The 20,099-nt window shown below is 42.5% G+C and overlaps 1 protein-coding gene across 1 annotated transcript; it reads right to left on the reverse strand.

Moving 5' to 3' along the window:
• Positions 1–234: 234 nt before the first annotated feature.
• LOC139266794 (growth/differentiation factor 6-A-like) lies at positions 235–12,883 on the reverse strand. Its single transcript, XM_070884387.1, has 3 exons — positions 12,455–12,883; positions 11,286–11,325; positions 235–1,108 (listed from the first exon to the last, which is right to left on the reverse strand). Exons 1-3 carry the CDS (start codon positions 12,777–12,779, stop codon positions 235–237), a joined length of 1,239 nt encoding a protein of 412 aa, XP_070740488.1. The 5' UTR covers positions 12,780–12,883.
• Between the last annotated feature and the right edge of the window lie 7,216 nt (positions 12,884–20,099).

The following is a 20,099-nucleotide window of genomic DNA, read 5'->3' on the forward strand; positions in this document are numbered from 1 at the left end:
TGTGGCTCATAATCCAGTTCACAAAGTGTTGAGACGCAAGACTGTTGAGTCCCTCAAACCCAGAAAGTCGCCATTCCCTTTGACCAAAGGCGAGCATCCCTCCCGGCGGGACCTGGGTGAGATGCACTTCAGAGCAATTTGGCGCCTTAGCATTAATCAACCCGCTGCAGTATTTAGCTTCACGTAAAATCAGGTTGTGGAACCACAGGCCTCTCGTGGACCAATCGCAGGACGCTACCTGCATCCACACGATTCCACCACCATGTCTTCGTACTGTTTATAAACCACATTGTTGCCCGAGTCTATGTACAAAATGCTGATGGGACTGAGTTTGGACGGGATACAGCAGCTGGGCGGCGTGGACTCCGGGTCCATGGAGTTCATCAACGTTTGTATGATGGCGTGGTTAGTGGGTTCAAGATGGGATCTGAGCGGGAAATCGCAGATCCCTTCACAATGGTACGCCTCGTAATCTAGAGGTGCGATGATCCAGTCGTCCCAGCCCAGCTCCTTGAAGTTGACGTGAAGAGGTTTCCTGCTACATCTCGATCTGGCTTTTTTCCCGCTTCCTCTGCTGGGTCTGCTCGAAAACGCAGTTCTCCTTTTCCTCCGGCGCTTGACATTGGGTTCATGGCTGGCTTGTAGTGAATCCGATCCACCCAGCGATTTGATCTTATCTCTGATCTCCCGGAAGAGGTTTTCCCTTTTCCTCGTGTTGCTGAACGCCACCAGAAGGGCTTTTTCCTGAGGCTGGAGATCAGAGCGATTAAATCCCAAAAGTCTGGGATCTAAAGCCTCCTGGGAGTAATCGGAAATAATTTCCACATCTAAACACAGTAGGCTTGCAGTGATGTGGCTTTTCATTAATTCCCACACGTCAAACACTTGCCATTCAGATGCATCGGCGTCCAGGATATCAACTGTCCTCGAATCGAGTCGTTTTGGTGGGTAATTTCCTAGCTCTTGGCAGGAATAAAGTAAAATCTGATACATGCTGCCTCCCCGGGACAGCGCCGCGTGCAGGTTTTCGGGGAACTTTCGGAAAATCCTCAGCTCGACTCCCACAAGCTCGTCGGTGTTTGGCAGGTTGGAGATATCAAACAGGTATCTCTGCTTCTTCTCAAAGGAGGCTCCGTCTGAAAAAAGCGAGAGATTCAACTCAGCAGAGGTCATGTAAGAAGCAACAGGAGAATGGTGAAGGTTGGGAGGGAAATGCGTGCACATGGGAAACAAAGAAAGAGAAAATTAAACCAACACTGAAATAAGATAAATAGCTCGTGAGAAAGAACATGTAACTTAAAGATAGTTGTACGCACTTGTAATATTTGTGCACACTTTGATAATTTTACAATTGGCCGCTACTTAATGCAAAAGCAAAATGCTACGGATGCTAGAAATCTAAAATAAAAACAAAAATGCTCGAAATATTCAGCAGGTCAGGCAGCATCTGTGGAGAGAGAAACAGAGTTAACGCTTCAGGTCGATAACCCTTCATTAAAATTGAATAAGTATTGGCCCCAAAATTGTTGTTGGCAGCGGAACTGGCGTACCTTGAAAAGAACCTGATGGGAGCTCGACCTTCATCAACTTTCTGCCTGATGCTGCATACTGGAGGGCAGTGTAATAGCCCACGGATCCCAGGGGCGCAGCCTGAGCGGAATGGGATCACGTGGGTCCAGTTCTCCAATCAGAAACAGAATTAAATTGGTCCTCCAATCAGGAAACATAATTTCATGGAATCCCGTAATCAGATTTAATTACAATTACTTTGCAGGATTGGAATTTAATTCCTAATTAGCTTAATTCCACCAACTTCGCTGAATCTTAGTACTGTTGGTAACATTTTTATTTTGTTGATGATAATTATCGACATCATTAAAACTCCAATCTTCGCAGAAATAAGAAAAACCCATGTGATCCAATTAAGCTCTCTGATTTCCGAGATTAAAATGTGTTAAAACATGCCCGGGGTATCCCCTTATGCGAATGCAAACAGGCCCTGCACCTGTTTGCATCATCCATCCATTTTCGTACGCAATTGCTGGGCAATTGCTGGGCAAATAGTCCAACTCTGCGCTAGCAATTGATTTTTCTTTGGCCGTGCGGATAATCTATCAATGCGTATGTTGACAGATCGCAAGTTCAAGGTCTCGCGCAAGCAAAATCCTAAACTTACGGGCCATTTGAAAGGCGGTTATAATGACATACTCCAGGCCATCACAGCCACTGCAAATTCTGGGCCATCGTTATAATGGGACACATCTAATTGGTCGCATTTTATTATTTTATTGTTATTTGGGATCTGCTCCACAACGTTAACCTGCCTTTTCTCTTTTCAAATGCTGACCTACCTGCTGTATATTTCAACCATTTTATTTTGGATATTTTATTCGACATTTAGGTTAGAGGCACCGCCCAATCACTAACTTAAAGGAGAATAACTCTTCCCACCTGTTTGAAGGATTCAACCTCTCTGTGAGAATATACATTTTGATCCTTACTCATCCTATTCACATTGTAGCAAAACAGAAATAAAGATGTGGTTATACTCTAAAACATGTTTCACTTCGCACAACACCATAATCGGGTTGGTCTGGCCATAGAGGCCATGTACGAGATGTCAAACTTACTTTGTAAACCTACCCCAAGTTAATTTCAATGTCTGGAAAATGCAGATACTGCAATCAATACTCTAAACATTTACATTTTAAATGTTGGACAGAAGAATTGCAATTCCAGATAAGCAGTATAAAAAACACAAGCGCTGAATGCCAAAGCGATTGGGAGCACCTGCCCTGACCTTCAGTGGCATCACCATTGCCGAGTTCTCCCAGATCGGGGGGCACTTGATTTAATTTATTATGTTTTCCTCAAAAGAGTTGTAGAACTGTTGCATTATGAGTGGTTTAGCCAGTGATGTTCACAAGATTCACCATTGCCGAGCTCCCCCCATAAATATCTTTGGAATCATCATTAACCAAAATGTTAATGGGACCAGCCATATTAACACCATGGCTACAAGAACAGGACAGAGGCTGGGTATTCTGCAATGAGTTGTTCACCTCTTAACCCCTCAATGCCTCTCCACAATCTACAAGGTTAGTCAGGAATGTTATGGCTTGCTCATCACTGGCTTGGCTGTGCGCTGCCAAACAACACTCAAGTAACTTGAAACCATCCAGGACAGAGCAATTTGGCTTGATTGGCACCCCTCCATTGAACTCAATATTCACCTCCTCCATCAGCAGTGCACTGCGTCTAGTATGTACGATCTACAGGATGCATTGCAGCAAGCCACCAAGGTTATTTTGACAGCACCTGTAATCTCCATCATCGTGAACGATGGTAGAGCAGTATTAATGGAACACCATCACCTCCAAGTTCCCCTTCAAGTCACACACCGCACTGACGTAGACATATTTTGACATTCCTTCATCATTAAGTCAATATCCTGGAATTCACTACCTAACACTTTTTGGGAACCCCATCAGCACAAGAATTGTAGAGGTTCAAAGATAAGTTCCATCGTCATCGTCTCAAAGCAATGAGGGATGGGCAGTAGGTAGTCTTGCCAGCATCACCCACATCTCAAGAAGGAATATTTAAAAAGTGGCATTGCCTGCCCAGAATGCACCAAAACTCTGCTAACAGACCTCATGAGTACCCATAGTTGTAAACATAAGAACATAAGAAATAGGAACAGCAGTAGGCCATATGCCCCCTCGAGCCTGCTCCGCCATTCAATAAGATCATGGCTGATCTAATCATGGACCCCGCCTGCTCCCCATAACTCCTTATCCCCTTATCGCTCAAGAAACTGTCTATTTCTGTGAAATGTATTTAATGTCCCAGCTTCCACAGCTCTCCAAGGCAGCAAATTCCACATATTTACAACCCTCTGAGAGAAAAAATTCCTCCTCATCTCAATTTTAAATGTGCGGCCCCTTATAGTAAGATCATGCCCTCTAGTTCTAGTCTTCCCCATCAGTGGAAACATCCTCTCTGCATTCACCTTGTCAAGCCCCCTCATAATCTTATACGTTTCGATAAGATTACCTCTCATTCTTCTGAACTCCAATGAGTAGAGGCCCAACCTACTCAACCTTTCCTCATAAGTCAACCCACTCATCCCCGGAATCAACCAGTGACCCTTCTCTGAACTGCCTCCAAAGCAAATACATCCTTTCCTGAAAATGGAAACCAAAACTGCATGCAGTATTCCAGGTATGGCCTCACCAATACCTTGTATAGCTGTAGCAAGACTTTCCTGCTTTTATACTCCATCCCCTTTGCAATAAAGGTCAAGATACCATTAGCCTTCCTGATCACTTGCTGTATCTGCATACTATCCTTTTGTGTTTCATGCACAAGTACCCCCAGGTCCCGCTGTACTGCGGCACTTTGCAATCTTTCTCCATTTAAATAATAACTTGCTCTTTGATTTTTTTTCTGCCAAAGTGCATAACCTCACACTTTCCAACATTATACTCCATCTGCCAAATTTTTGCCCACTCATTTAGCCTGTCTATGTCCTTTTGCAGATTTTTTGTGTCCCCCTCACACATTGCTTTTCGTCCCATCTTTGTATCGTCAGCAAACTTGGCTACGTTACACTCAATCCCTTCTTCCAATCACAACATCTGCACACTGCACTAAATATTTCATTATTACATAGCCTGGTGTTCCATAACTAGTGAAGTGCATTCTCTAATCAAGCAGAAATGCCCATGTAGCTAATGTTATTTTAGTTTTTATTTTTCTTACAATTTTCTACTTATCCCGCTTCTAAAGACATTTACTACATCCTGGGTGCAGGTACCCAGATCACTTATCACTATCTCACCCAAGTGACTATTATTGATGCATGAGCCTTGTCTGTGACAGACTATTGGTTCACGGGGGGTGGGAGGCAATACAAATCTGCACTATCCTGTCGTTGCCCAATGTCCACACACTCACAGACAACTTCCAGCACAGATCACTGGAGTGATACGGAGTGGAAACCCTGGATCGTTTCCCCTCCGTAATACCAGAGTGCTGAAGCCAATTTAACCCCGTCAAAGATCAGCTAACTTAGCACAAACCGGGAATGGGCGTATATCCTTTTGGTCTCCATGATTCAGCGACTCACCCAGCCATTACTGAGCGTTGTGCTTCTTTAAGTAATATTTTCTAAATTATGACAAATATTAGGTGCACACAAGCAAATAAAAATAATGCAAAATTCATGCTGGGACTAAGATGCATTTTTGTTAAAGGGAAGGATCTGTGTCATTAAAACCGCCGAGTCATTACGTTAGACATTGGTTTCCTTTGCTTGAGGAAGTACTAAATAAAATTATCAAAATTCAACCATGCGCCCTTTATTCTTTGTTTCAGCGCACACAGTGCCGGCTGTTATGGACAAGAAAGATTGTTTAATGATTATTCCCATTAGCTCCCAAACTAATTGATTGTCGCGTTGTATAATTATATTACACCTCATTGACTCGTCTCTGTATTCAATTTACTCTGCAGTTAATGTTTTCTACCTTCAGGTCTGAAGAGCCTCGTGGCCTGCAAATTTGAAATATTTCCGAACACAGTAAAACGAGGCATACACAGAAGTCTGATGCGCGTGTAAGTGAAACAACAATCGCTGCATTTTGGTACAATATCCCATGGCTTAGAACTCAGGAAACTGGGGAAATGCACTGTAACAGCAATGATAAACCCGGTCCCAGAACAGCGAGCATTCCTGTTTATTTTGGTAACTGCTGTATATTCCAATGACGAATTTAAGGATTCGGGAAAAGTAAGGTTGTTGCCAAAGGAAAGTGAAGAAGGGCCAATTAAAGATGTTTTCCGTCCCAGCGCACAGACCAATTCGTCTGTTTACTATCGTCCAAAGCCCAGAAGACTTGGTTTGACCTGCTTCACCGCGAGCAGCTGTCAATCTGTTCTCTGTTGTGATCTTACAAGCTGATAACAGCTGAAGTTAGCCGTTGTTACACTGCCCTGTAGTTTATATTCAGAGTGAAAATGCATCTGCAGTCGCCCGTGATACACTGCTCACAAAATGAAAAATTATGGATCCCAGCTTAGTGGGACCTCATTATTATATTAAATTCCGATTGTGCAGTTATATTAGTCATAGAGTCTCAGCCCAGTGCCACACGCAGCAAAGCAGACCAGAGTTATCCTGCCATAGGTGTCTCTGTGGATAGCACTCTGGTCAGCGCCAATGGAACTTGACGCGTGCACAGCCCTCCACTCCCCCAGTGACTCGTGTTTAAAATGGTCGGTTTGGAAGCGTCCATTTTCTGATATTAAAGACTGTGGGCCAGAACATCCACTTTCTTCTAACATTACAAAGTGCAGACATGATTGACGCTTTCTTCTACCATTAGAGAGTACAGGAAGAAGTGCGCGCTTTAACTTCCTAATGCTGGAATATCGATGTTCATCCAACATGAAAGAATGCGGGAAGGAGCATTCTTCCAATAAAGGCTGTGGAAAGGATTGTCTGCTTCCATCGTCTAACAACATTCAAAACACGGAGATGTATAGCTGTAACATTCCCAGGAGCTCCAGGATCTGGCCATTTTTAAAGTCACAGTTTGCGCTGGGAATAAAATAATGCTGGGACGGTAATAAAAACTGAAAATGCTGGAAAAGCACGTCAAATCCGTCAGCTTCTGCAGAGAGAAAATAGAGTTTTTCAATGATAAAGGGCCGCACACTGGAAACGTCATAACCCACACTTTTTCTTTACAGACACTGAATGATCTGCTGGGAACTTCTCAGCACTGTATGTTTTTATTTCAGATTTACAGCGTTTAAGGTTTTTATTGGTATTTTCTTGAAGTTATACTGCACCCGGTGCCAAGTCAAACAAGTGTGAGTTAGCATATTTGGAGTTTCAGTATATTTGGGAGGCGGGTCACGACTTTATTTCCGAGTTTAGCTGAGGTTCTTAAAACATTTTGTGTTTTATTTTCGGCAGCCAAACTGGTTGGAGAACTCACCAAGTCACAAAAGGTGAGGAGCCAAGATGATTGGCAATTAGCTATGCATTCATCAGGCATTACAAGTCTCTTCCTGCCACTAACTTGCTTCTTTCTTGTTTGGGGGAAAATATCGTTTAGTAACCCGCTTGACTTATTAACAGAGAAAGCTAGCATAACTGAATTTGAACTGAAAGCCGTGATCCCCATCACACTCCCTCGTTGAACTGCATGGCAGTTCTAGGGTGAAATCTTTAGTATACTGTAATTTAATTCCAGGGCGCGCACTGGGTGAACGCGGTATTCACCATGTAACTAACACTGATCGAACCAGTGCTGATGAATACAACAACTCTCGCAGCTAAACACAGCGCTGAAAGGCTAATTGCACGTTAACCTCTTGCCTTCTGGCAAACGGCATTTTAAACACATTTCTTTCTGATAATTTACTGAGATACAAACCAGATAAGGTTACCTGTGCACCTTTGCCCGCTGCTATCAGTCATTCGGCTTTGTGTAAACTGTGAATAATAAATTATGGGGGGAAAACCGCCTTTAAACAAATCAGTGACCGGATCAGGTCTCGACTCCCCAGTAATATCGACTTTCTCATGTCATCGTCTGGTATTTAAATACAATTCCGTCAATGCTAGGGTCACCTTTGGATTCTCCTCTCGTAAATTCATCTCAGCAATGCTTGACTGGGGAAGTAAATGAAAGCAATGTGGCGTTATTTTGCTAATTCGTGTAATACAGGAGCATGGCGCTGGATTGCAGAGTTTGCTAGATTGTTAGTTAGGGCCTATTTTTGTTTTAAACATGCATGAGTCCGGCTGAATTTTTGCAGCTATTTAACAGCTCGAACGTGTACAACTCTCTGTCGGATTAGTGTGGACCAGACTGATAACTGCATTGTTAAAGCGGCTCCGTAGTCTGCAGGTTCCAGATATTTGCGCCGCGCAATGGCTTGGAAACTAGCTCCAGGATGGCGAGTTCTTTCCCCTCTTATCCCCTGACAGCAGCTGCTATCTGAGTAATGATACTGCACAACGACATGTTATGGATCCGTGTCAGGAGCATCGAATACAAGCCTTCAAGTTTGTATTTACGAGATACAAACGCAAAAACGTGGATGTGCCGTCTTTGCGTGTGAAGTAGGTTGAAGTACTTTCACTAACAACTTCATAATCAATCAAATGGCCGTTCAATGCGCCCGCGGGCCTTACGCCGCTTAATCATGTAGACTGAGGTTGCTCTCATGTTTTAATCTGGGATTAAATACTGCACTCAAACGCCTTTTATGTGGAATATGAACAATCCCATTTACTTCACAGTCCCCACCCCACCCCGCCTCTCTCTCTGCGGTTTTAAACTATGTAGAATGTCAAAACGGTAATTTGATGTCACTAGTAATCTGATATGAAAATAAAGCACAGCAGATTCAGTGTCCATTTTTAAAAGTCTATCTTCTACAGGTTATTGTTGGGCGTCAGCCTATGATTGAAATATGAATGTATAAATTATCCTTCATCAGTGAGGTCACCAAATATTAAGCAGCACCAGTTTTTTTTGTAAATCGTAAATAAACCGCCGGTGTTTTGTGTGGATAAATACAGCCACTTAGCACAATGCAGGCGTACAGTACTTTCAAAATTATCATGAGAGCGAGTAATTGCCTCGTCCATTTTCTCAAGGCATAAGTATGCTTTACAGGTGACGTAAAAAGCAGATGGTTTATGAATGGAAGGCACCTGCCCCGCGGTCTTTATATCACTATTAATGGCATGTTAGTATCGATGCTTTGCAATACTGCTGAAGTGGCAGGCTTTGTGTCTCAGTGTGTACTGTAACAGGTATTTATTGATGTCGCACTTCCTGATAACCGTTTTGGGCTGGAATGATATCATCCGCGATTTATCTGGATTTATCAAATCTCAGAAATTCAGTCTGCTTAGAAAATACTTCGGTGCTTCAAAAAAAACGCGAATCACCTCACGAGAACGCAAGTGACATTTGGAAAAGTTCTCCTCATTTCGTACGAGTCCAGCCAGAACCGATTTAGCTGCACTGGTGTGTTGCTTGTGTTCTCACAATCACTGATATTACTGCATTGAAACATTCGGATATCTCGCCCAGAACTGGTGTGTGGTTATAGTTTATCGGCTGTTAATCTTCAAATGTGTCACTCAGAGTAAATTCATTTTAACTGCTGTTTGGATTCATTCCTACATTACACATTGTTTTTCAAAGTACTTAATTGTCTGTAAAGCGCTTCGGGACGTCCTGAGGTCGTGAAAGGCGCTATATAAGTGCAAGTCTTTCTTTTATTATATTTTCAATAGTCCTAAGGTGAATGCTGGTAGCCAATGGTATGAGCTCGGTAGGAAAGAATTTTAGCATCTGGGCTAATTCGCAAAGAAGTTGATCAAGTGTACAGGATAAAACACAACCATATGCATAGAACCCCGGTCTAAACGGAAAGGATACATAACAAGAGCAACTTTGGGGGAGCCTGGTGCGAATTGTTATTTGTTCGACGCCTTTGTGCCTTGGCTGCTAAAACTGCAATAATAATTAGTGGGGTTGGGGTGTGGGGACTGCAGCGAATGTTTAAAAATCTAAAATCTATTCAGACGTTATAAGGAAATTTCCCCCTTAATAATTTTACAAAGTGTACGCGATAAATATCCAGACATGCAGAAACCGCAACTTTGATTTACTGCCGTGCTTCCAAATGGGAGCAGATTCTCATCGGAAATGTCAGGTGCTCGAAAGGTGCAGCAGCAGTCGCCAAACTACTGAAACCTCCGTTAACTTTAGGCTGAACTTTGGCCAAAAATACCTCCTTTTAATGAAACATGGTTTAAGCAATTTAGAAATGGTTTAACATTGGTGTCATGCTTGACTTACGGATTTCTGCCCAGCAAAATTTCTCAATGTTTAGGCGTTGAAATTACACCCACTGTTAAGTGTAGTTGGATCCGGTTAGAATGCGTGTGACGAGCTTGGTGCTCAAGTGCCGTTAATCCACCATCTTCAAAACTGACATGCAAGTTAACAGTTGGATGAGAGCGTGCTGTCTAAACAAACCACGTGTATTTTTATACATTTTAAAGCATTCTTTTATTTAATTTCTTGGACTGACTTTGGCTGTTTCAGCAACTACGCTTAGGTCATACACCAGCGAAGCTGCAGCAACAAGCAATTTATCAAATGGCAGTAAATAAGCGCCCAGCCTTAAAATTACCTGGGATTCCTTCCTGCTTTATTCCCCATAACTAATTTAACTGCACTGGCGCGTTGCTTGTATTGCTACACTCACAGGCATTATTGCATTGAAACATTAAGGTATCTCACCCAGAACATTAGAGTTTGTGTGTGGTTACTGTTTACAGGCTGTTACCTCTTCAAATGCGATATTTCAATAGGCGACTTTATGTGCATATTAAGGCAATAATAATATAGTTATGTTTTATCCTCTCAAAGACAAGGGCGTGGATGATTCTGACAACTATCGTCCCTGTCAGTCAGTCGCAGAAATCATTCGCGTGTTTCCTTCCTGAGAAACCCATTTAATACAGGATACACACGTTGTCTTGGGCTTCGGAACTGCCATGTAATTGGTAAGAAACAGTTAAAAAAGAAATGTGATTTTGACTGCCTTTCAAACTACATCCAAACATCACTCACCTACTTTTTTTAAAGGCCGTGTTTATAAATGAAATATTATTTACCCTTTCGAAGGGATGTGCACGAACCTGTCACCAAAAACCCCAAATAGCATTTGACTCAATCGTGTACTATTTCATTTTATTGGCGACACTGAGCAGATTTATCCGAACAAGATTTAAGATAGTGTTGTGGTGGGGGCCGTGGTACTGCTCACTACCTTAGACATTAAGAGAGTTTTCATTTTCTTATACATCGATTATTTCGTCGTTAAGAACTGGAAACGCGTTTCCACAGAGGGATACAATAAAACAGTATTTCCGTCTGAAATTAGTCAATTTCATTGCTGCATGCTCTAATGGTGCCCCAGCAGAGAATAATAAAATCCAGATGGTACCCACTTAAACTTCATTTAAATTGGCAATGCAGCAGCCGTATTCCTGGCAACATTTAACCAGCCTAAAATAGACTATATAAAGATAGACAATAAAACTGCACGTGCTGGAGATACACGACACACCATCAGCATCTGAACTAAGGATACCCGAAACGTTAACCGCCCTTTTTTCAGTTCCTGGCGGACCCGTAGTGTATATCCAGAATGTTCTGCTTTTATTTCATAAATATAACGGGGTGCTCCTTAACTTTGACAGGGTGACATCCTTCTGATCTCAACGTTATCGCCTGTCCCAAATCTATTGTTTCATCTGTTTCATTGGAGATATGATCACTTTCTTGTCAAAATGAATGCCACCGCGCACCTCCCCCCCCCCCCCCCCCCAACACACATTCTCGTTTTTTGCAAATTGGGGTTGAAAGGCTTTAAACAGTGACCTAACCCGAATTGAGCGGATTGTGTGGGGTTTATATGGTTTCGAATATTAAAGGGGGACCATGTGTTGCGTTTGCCTTTAAATGTTCCAAGTGGTCCACCTTTCAAAGGACATTGTGATCTGTATTTAAACCGCGTGTCAGTGCGTCGTTCACAGATACATACAGATAATATATAGATCACATCCTGCAACATCTAACATCTTAAATATCTGATTACTTAATATCAGATCGTCCGCCCCCACTAGCTTTAAGTTCTGTGCGACCCCTCATATGCCCAGAAATTAAAATTGATACAACTGAAATGCCACTGTTCGGGACAGGTACAGGATTGACCTCGGGTCTGTTGGAGATTGACTCTCCCCTTGGCCATGCTTCTTGGCTAGGTGCTGTCGCTATTTCGACCTTGTCGATTTGTCGAGATCAGTGGTGGGCCAGCGAATCTACATCCATAAAGCTAGCCCAGAGGGACTAGCATTATGAGAATACCCAGGATCTCCCGTGCAACTTAAATTGCAATGCGCCACAAACAGTAGATTTTAGCAAAGGTCTCACGTCAGAGAATTGCTTCAGCCGATAGCTCTGTGAGTTTAACTGCAGAAATGCTTCCGGAGAGTACATTTTGAGAATTCTTACAGTAATTTTGGATCAGCTTCTCTTCCTCAGGACATATCCCAGCTGTGGACTGAACATGCAGTCTGCTTGAGATCAGGTTAATGAGTCGATGGCGCTCTCTGTCCATATCTACACATCTACATCTAAATATATAGACATGTCGTTAACCCGTGCCTCTATTTGTTTATTCAAGAGAATTGATTAGAATTGGAATGAGAGAAATGACTGCTGGGAGGTGAAAACTATAATTGTATTTCGCGCCGCTGAGCCATTTGCAGGCTACTGTTAAAAGCGCGTTTCCAGCTAAAACGGCGAGCTTTCTGCTCTTTAATGGAATGCCCTTTATTACCCACCATTTCCTTGGTCCACGAAGCTGGTGACAGTGTTGGCACGGGTTCGGGCTCGGAGCAGACTGCTGTTCAACCCTTTCCTTTCGCTCTCCGACAAGGTCCTGTAAAGTGACATCATGTATTCATGCGGCACCACCGTGCCGGTGCGAAGGTGATGGCGCTTGAAGGTCCGATCGTGCTTTCTGTCCAGAGATGAAAAGGAGCCAGGACCATCCTGAGAAGAGGAATCCTGCAGAGATCCCAGCGTAGCAGCTTCGAGGACATAAAGAAAATCCCAACAACAGCAAAGCGCATACCACACAAGGGCTGCAGCCTTCGGTATATCCATTCTGCCAGAGCTTGTGTTCAAGATCGAAGGAGTTGAAGCCGGTGGCTGAATGCGCGTTCAGATGGCTTTCGATAGAGTTTGTACACTCACCTTCCCCCCGGATGGCTGACTTGGTTACATTAGAGAGAGCGCCGCTCAAACTCCGGCACACACAGCCATCCGCGGAGCAGGGCGCCCCCACTGCGCTTCTGATTGGCTCAAACTTTATCCCAGCAAAACTTTAAAAAAATATAACTTTTCAACAATTTAGGTTCAGAAAGCACGAGATATAACCCCTGGGATAGCATTACTCCGTAAATGAATTCTGAATAAGGATGCAATTTCATTCAATGGTCTGCACTGCAAACATAAAGATAATCTGTTTTGCTTCTTTGTAAATCTCCTTTGCTCCCTTGCCCTCAATGTGTGGTTTGGGGAAAAACATGCTAGAGTTTCCGTTGTTGATACACGGATCTTGCTGCTGTGTAACATTTTCAACAAATAGATTGCAGGTGCCGTTGAACGTGCAGTGTCCTTCAAAGTATGCAGCAATACTCGAATGATGCGACTTTTGATGGTGCTGGGTTACTGCGCTTTAACCACCCACATGTGATTCCTTTTTAAGTGTCAGAGCACATATTTATTTATTTCTCAGTTCTCCTGCGGAAGTAAACAGATATATGACTTCGATTTGCGTGGGGTGGGGGGTGGTAGGGAGATCATTATTCCCCTGAATGCTTTAAATCTCACGATCTTCGAACCCCTGCAGTGATCTGACGGCGTGAGTGATAAGCGAGAGTAACTCTGAACTGTCCTGAAACACACTGGGCCGCCTCACACCATCACATGACTGCGCTGCTGTTCCGCACCAATCTTACACAGATATATGGTAAAGGGAAATTCGCGGGCTAGTGTGGGGCCGAGCACAAGTGCAAAGGGACCCCTCTCCCCGTGAAATGCTCCTTTCTGTTCCTCATACAGACTTTTTGTATGGAACACTTCCGCCCACCGGCACTGTTAGATCGGGGCCAGGGTATCATGGATGGTCATCAAGAGGGGGGAGGGGATGATTTCTCGAAATGTGATTTTAGAGTATTATTCCAGAGGTGTTTAACATTGTGAAATGCGAGAACCCGTGACTTCACGTAAGGACAAGTGGTTGAAATAGCGGAAGTCACTGTTCCTATACGTAATGGGCTTCATTTGGCAATAATGGGGAGCAGGTCCTGGTATCTGTAGTACATCTCTCCCCCACTACCCCTTGTCAGCTCAGTTCTGCTGTACTCTGCATTTAGTTCCCAGCAGGCATGAAGTTTTAAGGAGGAGATTTTCCTGTAAAAATTAGAGGTAGCGAAGAGCGAGGTATTTGTTTTTTATATTGGAATACGAGCAAAACAACCGCACGTTTTAACATCAATGCAGCATATAACCGACGTTACTGTAAGAAACTTGAATTATCCACATCAATTCTAATCAGCTAAGATGCTTTTTGGAACACGGCTGGGCAGACCTATAACTCATTCGCCTTACTAATTCGTTATTTATATGTTTAATATGGGGAACACATAAGACGGCTGCCTATAATATTGGAAAATAAAATGTAATTAGGTCTATGCATATTTGGGGTTTAACAGAGTTTTCTTTCGGGAACTCCTGTGAGCATATTAAAACGGTTGAACAATATTATTCCTTCCTGGGAAACACTGAACCACAAAAGCCTTGCACCTGAGAGATCAAGAGCGACATTCCTTAGAAACAAACAACACAATCAGCAGAAAGCGTGTGATTGGAAAATGCAGTAAGTGGGATTGATGCAGTTGGAGATCGCCAACCTCAACCCCTTAAGTACGAATGTGCCGTCCATAGAAATGATGTCAGGATAAAAGGTGGAAAGTGAAAGAAGCGAGTAAATACACGATCTCAGTTGTCGGAGTGAAACACGCCCGCCCACAGACGCACAGCTTTCAATTGGTGCCGCTGTTCATGTCCCCTTTCATGTTTGCTTCGGTGTTCCTGCTGCCGTGCACATCGAGTGGCTGTAAACCAATCTAGCGCTTTTCAACTCGCAAGACAGAAATGGATATTACAGTAATATATTGAGCCATTATACTGTCATCGAACGACTCATTTAGCAAATTTACTGCTTGCCGGTGCAATGTAATCAACACACATCAGACCCAGAGTCTGTTCACAGCGAGCGGGTCTATGGGGAAATAGTTGGGAAGGAAATCTCAGGGGACACTGCATAGTTTTTGGTTATATCGGGTAGCACCACAAGAACACTGGGTAATTAATAGTAGGGACAGGGAATCGATCAGGCCATTAGTGAGATCAAGTGCATTAAATAATCCAACTCCTTCAGCAACAATTTAAAAGGTCCATTCTCTGAATTGCCTTGAAAAAAAATCAAGTGTCCGAAACGAAAATTATCAGCAAAATTACCGGGCATAAGAATATTAACCACTTTAAGAATTAATTGCGAATGGATTATATATTTCCCTTCTGTAGCACTCTATATGCAATTATATTTAAATATTCGTGTTTATACCTTCTGGGTTTATGGTTCATTTTTGATCTCGCTTTCATTCTGATGCGGTTCCCTCAGGGGAAGCTGAACTTTCCAGGATTTGCAGATTTAAATCCCCACCCACAATGACATTGCAACTTACTGATTAAATAACGAGCGAAGTTCAAAGCAAAACACACTTTAAACGCTACTTAATCGGAATCAATCTCGACAGTCGTCCCCAACTGTAACTCCTACCTAAAGTACAATTACTGCCACCATGTACAATGCGATCTAGGGCAAATACATTAAAATTATTTCAATATAATATTTAAATATGTTGATGTTATAGGTCCTTATTCTTTATAATTAAAACGTTGAACGATAGATACCTGGGTGTTTCTTTTATCCTCTGAATCTGAAATTTGAACAATTTCTAGAGTTCATTGCCTTCCCTTCAGTTCAAATTCAGTGTGCATCACGTTATTGAACTGTATGTGAAGAGCGACATCTTCTGTTCTAGTTTAGTATTACACATGGCACATTGCACCAACTTCTGTTGCTTTTACATCCTATGCATGGATACAGTCCAGGATATTGTCCCTGTGGTATTGGATTATCTGGACTCAAATTGAAGTGCAGGTGAATAATTACTTTCTGTACCATGAAACAAAATTGATACAGATTTTGCACTCACTCCTACCTTGGTTCTGCTCAGATTCAAAGTCCAGATCTAAGCATTGAGATTCATCACCTCTTGTTTGTGGAAAACTTCCAATTTATACTTTGAGGCAGTTCCATGAATTTGGGAGGGGTAGGGGGGAACATAACTGCCATCAACCCAACTGCAATATGTGCGTTCCTGCATTGCCCTGCTCTCTAGCTCAATGGTTTATATTGGTCGTAATTTCAGTCACATTCTGGGAATACTGGGTCTGGACTAAATAATGTACGTTCTTTCACCCTGTTTATAATAAAGTCAGAGACAAAAAAAATTTAGATTTTAAAAGGGGAACAGGATAGGACCATAAAATGCTACAAAACAGACAGGCCGTTTAACTCATTAAGTCTATGCTGGTGTTTCTTTTCACATGAGCCACAGTCTAATCCCACTCTCTGACCTGTTCTCAATAATCTTTAATATTCCTCTCTTTCAAGCAACTGTCTCAATCCTTTTTAAAATAATTCCACAGTCTAAACGTCCATGCAAAGATTTTTTTCTAACCTCCCTTTTAACTGTTTTAGTGATTATTTGAAATATTCCATGACTATTTACCCTATAATAACCCTACCTTATCTTGGAGACCCCTATCAGGTCACCAGTTAACATTCCCAGCTCTCGTGAAAGAGAATACCAACATCTTATTTCTCTCCTTATCATAATAATCCATTATCTATAGCAACATCTTAGTGGATCTATTCTGCACCTTTTCCATTGTTTACACATCCTTCCTATAACTGGGTTCCCAAAACTGTAAGCAATAGTCCAATAGTCCAGTCCCCTTTGGATATGGGCATGGTGCCGGGGGATTGGAGGACTGCTAATGTAGTACCCTTGTTTAAGAAGGGAAAAAGGGATAGGCCGAGTAATTACAGGCCTGTCAGCCTAATGTCAGTGGTGGGAAAATTATTGGGAAAAATCCTAAAGACAGGATAAATCTGCATTTGGATAGGCAAGAATTAATTAGGGACAGTCAGCACAGATTTGTTAAGGGAAGATCGTATTTGACTAAGCTGATTGAATTTTTTGAGGAGGTAACCATGAGGGTTGAAGAGGGTAGTGCGTACGATGTAGTATATATGGGCTTTTGATAAGGTCTCGCATGGTAGACTGGTCATGTAGGTTAAAGCCCATGGGATCCAGGGCAAAATGGCAAGTTGGATCCAAAATTGGCTTGGAGGTAGGAAGCAAAGGGTAATGATTGATGGATGTTTTTGTGACTGGAAGGATGTTTCCAGTGGGGTTCCGCAGGGCTCAGTACTGGGTCCCTTGATTTTTGTGGTGTATATCAACGATTTAGATTTGAATATAGGGAATATGATTAAGAAGTTTGCAGACAACACTGAAATTAGCTGTGTGGTTGATAATGAAAGGAAAGTCATGGGCTGCAGGAGGATATCAATCTACTGGTCAGGTGGGCAGAGCAGTAGCAAATGGAATTTAATTCAAAGAAGTGTGAGGTGATGCATTTTTGAAGGGCTAATAAGGAAAGGGTATACACATTAAGTGAAAGGCCACTTAATAGTGTAGATGAACAAAGGTACCTTGGAGTGCTTGTCCACAGATCTTTGAAAGTAGCAGGCCAGGTGTATAAGGTGGTTAAGAAGGCAAACGGAATGCTTGCCTTTATTGGCCAAGGCATAGAATATAAGAGCAGGGAGATTATGCTTAAATTGTATAATAGTTTGGTTAGGCCACAGCTGGAGTACTGTGTGCAGTTCTGGTCACCGTATTATAGGAAGGACGTGATTGCACTAGAGAGGGTGCAGAGGAGATTTACTAGGATGCTGCCTGGAACGTGAAATCTTAGTTCTGAGGACAGTTTGGATAGGCTGGGTTTGTTCTCATTGGAACAGAAGAGGTTGAAAGGATACCTCACTGAGGTGTACAAAATATTGAGGGGCCTGGACATAGTGGATAGTAAGGGTCTATCTCCATTGGTGGAGGGGGCTATTACGAAGGGGCATAGTTTTAAGGTGGTTGGTGAAAGGTTTAGAGGGGATTTGAGGGGGGCTTTCTTTACGCAGAGGGTTGTGGGAATCTGGAACTTGCTGCCTGGAAGAGTGGTGGATGCAGAGACCCTCACCACTTTTAAGAGATGGTTGGATGGGCACTTAAAGTGCTGTAAGCTGCAGGGTTACAGACCTAGAGCTGGTAATTGGGATTAGCATAGATTACCTTTTGTTGATCGACGCAGATATAATGGTAAGTACTGCAGGGAATAAATATGGCCAGGGTGATCTCCTGGATGGGTCGGAGAGGAATTTTCCCAGATTTTCTCTCCCTAAATTGGCCTGGTTTTTAATCTGTTTTTTGCCTCTCCCAGGAGATCACATGGCTCTGGTTGGGGTGGATTGTAGATGTTTTTGTATAAGGGATGTTGCAGTGGTATGGGGCGGGATAGTTAGACTGGGTGCTCTTTGCCTTTCCATCATTGTTCATGTAACCTTTAGTGCTGCTGATGAAGGGCCATGCGGCTCTTTGTCGACCAGCGCAGACACGATGGGCCTTCTTCTGCACCTAAAATTTCTCTATGGGCTAGACATTCCACTCGGTGGCTAAGGCCCCAAAAATGGGCCATGTTCCAGCGATGTGGGACACCTCGGCCTTGCTGATTGCCGGCACAAGGCGCATTTTTATTTGTTGCAATTTTCCACGTGGCCTTACCCCGGCGATACCAAATGGGCGAAGTGATTTTTCAGCGATCTCATGATCGCCCACTGAAAACAGAAGTAAAAAAAAGCTTCCCTAGCAATGCTATTCTGCGCATGTGTGAGATTTTTTTTTGTGGTTGAGTTTCTTTGCTGCGATTTGAGAGGTCAGGGGTCATCACACATGCTCAGAAGCACAAGCAGGATCAGAGAGAGAGAGCGAGAGAGGAAGGAAGAGAGGAAGAGCTTTTTGTAGTTGGTAGAAGTGGTTTGTGAATTCTGATTGAAAAATACTTATTCTGAAATAACTAAGCCTTCTTATTTGAACATAAAATACTTATAAATATTTTTTTGTACAATATTGAAATATAATAGCTAAAACAAAGAATGGAGGGAGATAGTGAGAGGAAAAGGGCTAAACCCTTTAGTGAGGAGGCCAACCAGGCACTCGTGAATATTATAAGTGGCAGGTGGGATGATTTAACATGGGGTGGGCATGGGAAATCTCCACCCCGTGCATATCGGAAAATATGGGCCGAGATTGCCGATGTTGCAACCTCGGCCTCTAATGAAGTACGGACACCTGGCCAGTGCAGGAAAAGGTGGAACAGCTTGTTGGCAGCAGCCAGAGTAAGTTGTATTTTATATTTTAAATTTTACATATGTAATATTTAAATGATGCATACAAATTTTAATTGGAATCTTGAATGTAATTTCGTTATTGTATTAATTAATTAAATTATGAATTAATTTATGCATCCTAACACTAAGTTGAATTTTATATTATGAAATATTGTTCATGTGCAATGCAATGCAAATTTCTAATCGAACATTTAAATCTGTCATTCTTAAATGTTTATTACCAAGTCCATTAGCTTATGCCATGCCATGTTATCTTATCATTTACAGAAGAAGATATCTCTCAATCGTGCTGAGTAGAGGAGGATGGGTGGCGGCTCTGCTCTGGTGCAGACGCTATCTGAATACGAGGAGCTTGCGGTCGCCCGTGGTGTGGCCTAACCCACCCTTAAGTCTCGTGAGTAATGGGAACTGTGTAATATGTCAAACATTATTAAAGACATCTTAAAAATATATCTTAGTTACGCATGTAATGTCCTGCAATTATAATGCAATATGATATATACTTTTGATGTACTCTTGATTTACGAATGATGTCATGGCAGCCCTGGTAAACCCTTGTGCATATGGGGTATTGAGAAGTATTCTTATGTTATGGGTTATTGAGAAATTGATATGTTTTGATATGTATGTTTACTAATAATGAGCACCGTTAATGTCCTAATAAGTTGTTTAGAAACGTCATTCATCTTTTTAAGGTCAAGTGTTGTTAGAGTCAATGGACTCGACCACTCCTCCTGCACCATCAAATACCTCGCAGGAGGAAGAGGGGGAACAAGTGCCAACTGTGGAGCAAGAGCAGGAGGAGGAGGAGGAGGAGGAGG

Source organism: Pristiophorus japonicus, chromosome 7 (assembly GCF_044704955.1).
Source record: "Pristiophorus japonicus isolate sPriJap1 chromosome 7, sPriJap1.hap1, whole genome shotgun sequence".
Classification (NCBI taxonomy): Eukaryota; Metazoa; Chordata; class Chondrichthyes; family Pristiophoridae; genus Pristiophorus; species Pristiophorus japonicus.

Coding starts and splice junctions, on each gene's coding strand:
- LOC139266794 (XM_070884387.1), bottom strand. CDS start 12,779: ATGGATATACCGAAGGCTGCAGCCCTTGTGTGGTATGCGCTTTGCTGT. Junction 11,326..12,454: donor CTTCGTGGACCAAGGAAATG/GTGGGTAATAAA, acceptor GATAACGTTGAG/ATCAGAAGGATGTCACCCTG. Junction 1,109..11,285: donor TCAAAGTTAAGGAGCACCCC/GTTATATTTATG, acceptor GAAGAAGCAGAG/ATACCTGTTTGATATCTCCA.